This window comes from Magnolia sinica, chromosome 8 (genome assembly GCF_029962835.1).
Source record: "Magnolia sinica isolate HGM2019 chromosome 8, MsV1, whole genome shotgun sequence".
NCBI lineage: Eukaryota > Viridiplantae > Streptophyta > Magnoliopsida > Magnoliales > Magnoliaceae > Magnolia > Magnolia sinica.
In genome coordinates, this window is record NC_080580.1 from 5,419,033 (window position 1) to 5,426,585 (window position 7,553).

Consider the following 7,553-nt stretch of genomic DNA (forward strand, 5'->3'; position numbering starts at 1 on the left):
AAATTTTCAACGATATTTTATTACTATTTTTCTTTTTTATCTTTTCTCCTCAGTCTTCTATCCGATGGGCCGCTAATGCAAGGGTCAGGATCTTCCAATCTGTGAGGTTTCTAGGGTATCCGCCATAGCCAATGGAGCCTGTTGCATCAAAAGTCTGGATACTTGACGTGAACCCACAACTCCTCCCTTACCCTTCACGGCAAACGTGCTACCAACGGTACGCGGATTTCCCTCGAAAGACTTTTGCAGGAAGGTCCTGCCCTGCCCCTGAAAACTTAGGTGGGGCCCACTGTAATGTTAGTGAGAAATTTATCCTATCATTTCAGGACTCGGAGACAGAAAGTCATGAGCAGAATCCAAGACTCTAGGCGTCGCTAAAGGAAAATGTGGTTATGGAAATTCCTACCATTGAAACCTCCTTGAGGTCGTCAGTGATGTTTACGTGCCATTAATACTGTTTATAATGTCATTCTTACTATTGGGATAAATTGAAAACAAAATTATTAGCCTAATTCAAAACTTCTTTGGCCCACCGTAAACATTCATTCATCATGTTTTTAGCTTAACTGAGTATTAGATCCAGTTCATTTTTGGCCCCATGTCATAAAATAATCTCAAAAAATGGATAGATGGGGTGGATTTCTGACAAACATCACGGTGGCCCCCACCTAAGTTTCTGAAAGGTTGAGTAGCGAGTTGGCTAGTGAAGTGTGTTATGTGAACCCCACTATGATGTATGTATTGTATCCACACCGTCCATCCATTTTGAAATATCAATTTAGGGCATGAGCCAAAGAATGACGCAGATAAAAATCTATAGTGGACCCCACTACAGAAAACAGTGGGGAGACTAATTCCCACCGTTGAAACTATCCTACGGCCCACCATAATGTTTATTTGAAATCCAACTTGTTCAAAAGTTAAAAAAGACATGAAATAAGGGAAAACAAAAATATCAGCTTGATTTAAAACTTTTGCAGCCTTTAAAAGTTTTTAATGGTGGGTGTTACTGTCCCCACTGTTTTCTGTGCTGTGCTCGGTCCAGCAGAGCTTTGGATTTAACTCATTCTTTACCTATTGTCCTAAAATGATCTCTCCAAATAGATGGAAGGTGTGGATACAAAACATACATCATGGTAGGCCCCATGGAACTTAGCGACATCACTTCAGTAACAGTGATCTCGCTACTTAACCTGTGAGTAGCTAGTCGGCGGCCCGGAAGGCTTTATCAGTAAATCCGCGTCCCACCTCTCCTCGCTTACCCTTCACGGCAAACGTTCCTGCAAAAAGAAGTTCCTGCCTGGATGCTACTTGGGGCCTACCATGATGTTTTGAAGAAAGAGTTTTCCACAGTTAGAAACCTTCATATACTCCTCGATGTTTATATGCTATTCAAATTGTGTATAAGTTTATTCCAATTGGAACGAAGTGAAAACACAAAATTATTAGATTTATACTAAACATTAGTGGCTGTACAAATATTTAAATGGTAGTCATTGAATCTCCACCGTTTCCTCTTGTGCGGCCGCTTTGAGTTTTAAATCCACCTTATTTTTGGTCTATTATATTAAAATGATCTAAAAAAAACGGATGAACAAGGTGGATTTTTCAGAAACATCATAGTGGCCCCCACATACCATCCTAGCGAGGCATGAATGCAGCTAGACTTTGGTTGAAACGTTCTCTTTGGAAGCAATGATAGGAAGTAGGAACTTTTGCCTTGCAATTCCATCACCCGTTTGAAGACTTATTGACTACTGTTAAATGAACGATTAATAAAGAAAATTACACAGTGGGACCCATGATTTGAACCTTCCTCTTGACGTGCATGAATTCATTCATTCATTCCTTTGGATTTATCTGATAATTCGACAGCTCATGAGAATGGATTTTTTTATTTTTAATATTGTAATAGGGGCGGTAGTTGGTACGTACACGCGTCTCCATATTCGTCGTTTCATCGATATCATTGGTAGGCTGTAACGGAAGCCGATAGCGTACTGACTAAACTCTGTGAGGTTAACCATGATTTACGTATTTTATCCAATCTGTTCATCCATCTTATCAGATAATTTTAATGCATGTGAAAAAATTAAAGATTATCAAAAGCTCAAATGGACCACACCACATGAAACAGTATTAATCGAACTTCTACCATTGAAAATTTCCTGAGTGTCAATGAAGTTTTGGATCAAGCTTATATTTGTTTTTTCCCTTCATCCATGTCTGTATGATCTTATAAACATGTTGGATGACAAATATACATCACCGTGGGGCCTAGAAAGGTTTGAACGGTAGAAATCATTATACCCACTGTTTCCTGTGGTATGGTCTACTTGAGCTTTGGATATGCTTCAATTTTGGTCTCAACCCCTTAAATGATATGAAAAAATGGATGGACGTACAGTGTGGATAAACTGCATACATTCATGGTGGCCCCAACTTAATTTACTCAATATGATGAGAGCACGTTGAGTAACTCAGTACGCAATCCGATTACGGCTAAAACCAAAGTTCGCAGGAAACCGTCGTCTCGGATCGAGACAGGGGCATTGACTCTGAACCCTGCTTTAGATGGTATATCCAAACATTCCCATTCACTCATAGTGGGACACGACATCAAACCATTGGATAGCCGATGATAGTACTCAATGCACTGGTGGGGCCTACCAAATAATTGATTGTCATCTTCTCATGCAATAGCTTAAAAACTAAAAAATAAAATAAAATATGACCTTGACTCGACTAGATTTCATGCCTCGAGAAAAAACTCAATTGGGACACGACTTGGTCAAAAATTGAGAAAAACTCAGGTCAAGCTATGTGGGCCCACCATGATGTGTCTCGAACATCTACCCCATCGGTCAGATGCATCGTTCCATGGTGGGCCTCGGGCTTAAAAATCAAGTCAATCCATCACATGTGTGCGCCACACCACATACAAACGTTGAAAATGTAACCCTCCCATTAAAAATTCATAATCATTTGTTGGGCCCACCGAGATGTTGTTTACAAATCCAGCCCATCCATTATGTGTGTTCCACTTGGATGAGGGGTCTGACCAAGTTTCAGATGCATTCAAGTTTAAGGTGGGCTCCACCAAGTGCTTTTATATGTTTTAGGCATATCTTCACATGATTTTAGATGTTATGGCCCACTTGAGTTTTGTATATGGCTGAATTTTAGGATATCCCATAATTTAAAGGGGACCCATCAAATGCACGATGTTGATGTTAGACTCAAATCATGGTGGGTCCCACATAGCTCGACGAGCATTGAACCATTTCCGTGTGTGTGTATAGTCATGCTCACCTGGGCACCTAGCACATGCGCACCTTTGCACACATATCATGGACGTCTAATCTGAATGGTACATGCATGTGATGTGGAATCCCATGAAACCCCTAAGAACAAATTTTCACATGGATCTAAAATTTTGGTGGGCCATAGCAAAGAGAAATGCAAATCAAGGGAGGAAATTGTTTTCATTTTTCATAGCCCATCAAAGTTTTTGATCAAAGTAAAAATTGGACTTGGAGGTTTCATAAGGTGCTTCTTCACAAGGACGGTTCAGATTTTAGAGTCACATCATGCATGATGAGTTCTCAAAAAAGTTCACACGAGTTCCGTGTGAACTGGTGTGCAGTTGAGCATTCAGCGCGCACACACACACACACAAGTCAGGTTTCAGATTGAGTTGAGTCAGTACTGAGTTAGACTTCGAGTCGAGTTACTGGGTGACCCGAACTCGACTTGGTTTGAGTTCAGATTGGATGAAGTCTACTCGATTCAGATTGACTCACTCGTTTTAGATCGAATTGGGTCAAAACAAGTAGGACGATTCAAGTCTGCCGAGTCCAGTCATCCCGTGTTCATCTCTAATGGTTCAGCCCACTGTTTGCACTGGATTGTATATTCTATCAGTGTTGATCCATTGACAAGAAAGAAATGGTTGTATTGAAAGTTCACATACAGCCTAAATTTCAATCAATGCACTATTTAACATCAAAGGAATATAGTTACACTGAAACAAAGGCCTATTTGATCACATACATCTTGTTGTAGCTTGCCATTGAATGAAAATACAGATGAAATATGATAAGAGATGAGACATTACAATGACATGATAAGATCAACCAAACTCTCTAATGACTCATATGAAGAACCTCCTTTCTCTATACAATGCATTGCATTTTCCTTTAGATCACGTACTCTCTCTCTCATCTCCTCTCCTTCAATCTCCACCATCAATCTTCTTATGGCCCACTCTATCTCACCTCTCTCGAACCCGTTCTCAAGTTGTATTCCCACCCTCCAAACATGGCTCACATACCTAGCATTCACCTTTTGGTCCCATAAATAAGGAGAACATAACATGGGGACACCTTCACATATGCTCTCCAACGTAGAATTCCAACCATTGTGTGTCCAAAATCCTCCCACTGATGGGTGGGCCAGAACTTCTTGTTGTGGGGCCCACTTAATTATCCGCCCTCTCTCCTGTGTCTTCTCTTCAAACCCTTCCAGCGGTTCGACCCAATCATGGCCACTGATGGAGCCAGGCCGGAGAACCCACAAGAACGGCTGGTCACTATTGGCTAGACCCCAAGCAATCTCCACCACGTCTGTTTTATCAATGGAAGCTAAGCTCCCAAAGCTGATGTAAATGACGGACTGTGGCGCCTGCTTATCTAGCCAAGCCATGCAGCTGTAGTCTTGTGTTAGTAAGCTGTTTGATGTTCCCCGCGAGAATTTGTGGAGTGGGCCCATGGCAATTAGTGGAATGGGATGACGATCTTCTCTAACTTTTTTCAGTGCAGTTGATTCAAGACCATCGAATGTGTTCATGATGTAACCCAAAGGGGACATTGTTGCATTGAGCATATTGGTCCACAAGCGCTCAAACGTATCAGGATCCGTCGTGCTGAAGTCCGGAATGTCCTTGATCCTCATCGGCGGAATCTCAGGAATAAGTGTTTCTGGCTGACAATCTGCTAAATACAGATTCATTAATATGTTTAAGTTAATCTACACATTGCTTTTGTTTAGAGAATTAAATGTATGTGTGCTTTATAGGTAAGTTCCATAGTCAGGCCCACCAAATGAATGTTCATGATCGCGAAAGCGTGGCCCCAACAAGAGTGCCCCAAGCTATGTTATTTGTTTCATTTTCTCAATAAACGATCATTAATGCTATATATGTTTGGTTGTATTTCAATTTTCTTATAGGTTTTAGACCTACGTATTGTGGGGGTGTAAATGGGCCTAACTGATATGTCCGTGGCTTGTGCAAGACCAGCCCGGCCCAAGGGATAGATACTAGAACCACGCGCTCATCCGAGTCGACTCATACTCAGTTACATCCGTAGAACTGCTCAATGAAAAATTTCAAGTTATTGTTTACATAACCCCTATGTATCTCACATATACAACTCAATGCAATTGCAAACTGTCCAAATCATAGGGTCTAATGTAGATGGAGCATCACTGAAGAATCGAACTAACGGAATGATCCTGACCATCCATAGGGTGGATGCCACACACAGAGGCATGGGCCTGCAATATTTCGGATTCTCTGGATTGCTATACGGGTGCACCAAGTGTACGGTGGGTGACAGACTAAAACTCCAAAAAATGGTGGTGAACTGTCGCTATAACTTAGCCCACTTGATGATTTCTTGGATTCCTTAATTTCAAAACATCCTCAGCCACACACTTTCACCATGAAAGGCCGGGCAACGGTCACTAGATGATGCAAACTCACTGTCACATATGCCGTCTTTTGCATGTGGTGTCAAAGCACACATGCATGTTGATTGGCACACGTGGCAAATCTGAGGTGTTTAAAGATTGACTATGGCATACGTGGCATTATGACTTCCCATACATAGAAGTTATATTATATTAATGCATGCATGTATGATACAAGACTCAGCATGACTCAGCATACGTTAGTCTTACCCGTAGAATAAGATTATCTTTTGAGTAACAACCATATGGACTGTATGAACTATCCTCAATGTTCTCTTTTTGTAAGAAAAGGTGCTTCACAAATAACATAAAACGCAGGATACAGCATCCAAACAGCCCCTCAAAAGGATTTAATGATGTTTTTAGCTGTACCATTTAAATCAAGATTTGTAAAGATGTATAATAAGATTTAAAAAGGCACATCAAGATTAATTAATTCATTTTCAAGAACTTCTTGATCGGAACCAATCAAGATTTGGGAGATGTCCAAACGGGCCCTAACATGTACACATACCTGTGATGGAAAGAAGTCCATTTTGTTGTAGAAAGTCCAAAGACGACATGGTGGCAGAACACGTGGCACTACTGGTGCCTAACAAAATTCTTGGGAGCTTCAACTGATCGGCAACGGATTTAGTGAAGTGAAAAAGCTCATCGGTGATGATGCATGTAACCGGGCCATGCCGGCTGTCCGATAGCAATCGGGACAAACGATCATGGAATGGTGCTTGACATGTGTCGTTGAGGATGGACACAAGGGTTAAGGGGTCCTCAGTCCAAAGCTGACGGTCTGTTAAGCCGTCGGGAATGGGCTCGAAGTTGAAGTTGGGGAAGTTGGATGGATTAGGAGAGTTGGAGTGAGTGTGAATTACCGTGATTGAGAATCCTTTGGAGTGTAAGATAGTGCCCAGTTGAAGCATGGGATTGATGTGTCCTTGAAATGGGAGTGGCAAAATAACCAAATGATGGATTTTCTTTTCTTGGATTTGCAGGTCTGTCGATTCTTCCATTGGAAAAGGCTAACTGACTCTTGGGCTAAGAAATGAATTCTCTCCTATACATATACAGTGAGTTATATGATACTCTTGTGGATTATGATGTTTGTTACACATGCGACCTAAAGTCATGCACATGGCATACATTAAGTCAAATTAAACCATGTTGTGGACCTCACTGTTGATTTTGGAAGTCAGACTAGTTGGATGATCCTAACCTCTGATTAGAGGACATTTGATTGTCGCAATATGATCATTGGATATTTTTAACCGTTTGATAAATGTCCGCCAATCTAATAATAATATATTCAATTGTGTGTAACCTTTTGTTATAGATACATTTCAGCAGAGATCCATTATTTGGACAGTTTAATTTGGATTATTTGTATCCATGCCTGCAATTTTTAACTGATTAAGTGCCTATCATCCATCACACGGAAGCATCAAAGGTTTTTGTAATCGGTCTTTGCATATGTCACGGACGACTAGGAATGGTAGGAAGTGGATTGCGTCCCACCCCCACCGGACATAGCAACGTCCAGGCAGATTTTTGTAGGGTCCACCATGATTTATCTGGTTATCCATGCCGTCCATCCCTTTTCCCAGATCATGATATGACATGAGCCAAAAAATAAGGTTGCTCCAAAGCTCAAGTGGACCACACAGAGTACTATGCATGGCTTGCATTAAATGCAACAGTAATCTTTGGTGTGGTCCACTAGAAGTTTGATCCACTCTCATTCTATAACATGATCTGAGAAAAGGGATGGATGGCATGGATAACAGATACATCATGGTGGACCCCCA

At 41.1% G+C, this 7,553-nt stretch overlaps 1 protein-coding gene across 1 annotated transcript; it reads right to left on the reverse strand.

Annotated features, from left to right (window-relative positions):
- Nucleotides 1-3,977: 3,977 nt before the first annotated feature.
- On the reverse strand, nt 3,978-6,794 carry LOC131252695 (UDP-glycosyltransferase 76B1-like). The gene is made up of 2 exons (XM_058253372.1): nt 6,266-6,794; nt 3,978-4,991 (listed from the first exon to the last, which is right to left on the reverse strand). The coding sequence occupies exons 1-2, from the start codon at nt 6,759-6,761 to the stop codon at nt 4,114-4,116; spliced, it is 1,374 nt and encodes a 457-aa protein (XP_058109355.1). The 5' UTR covers nt 6,762-6,794; the 3' UTR covers nt 3,978-4,113.
- Between the last annotated feature and the right edge of the window lie 759 nt (nt 6,795-7,553).

What these genes read in the sequence shown, in the direction of transcription:
- LOC131252695 (XM_058253372.1), bottom strand. Translation starts at nt 6,761, where the DNA reads ATGGAAGAATCGACAGACCTGCAAATCCAAGAAAAGAAAATCCATCAT. An exon ending in TGGACTTCTTTCCATCACAG is followed by an intron (nt 4,992 to 6,265) that starts GTATGTGTACAT and finishes TGTATTTAGCAG; the next exon opens with ATTGTCAGCCAGAAACACTT.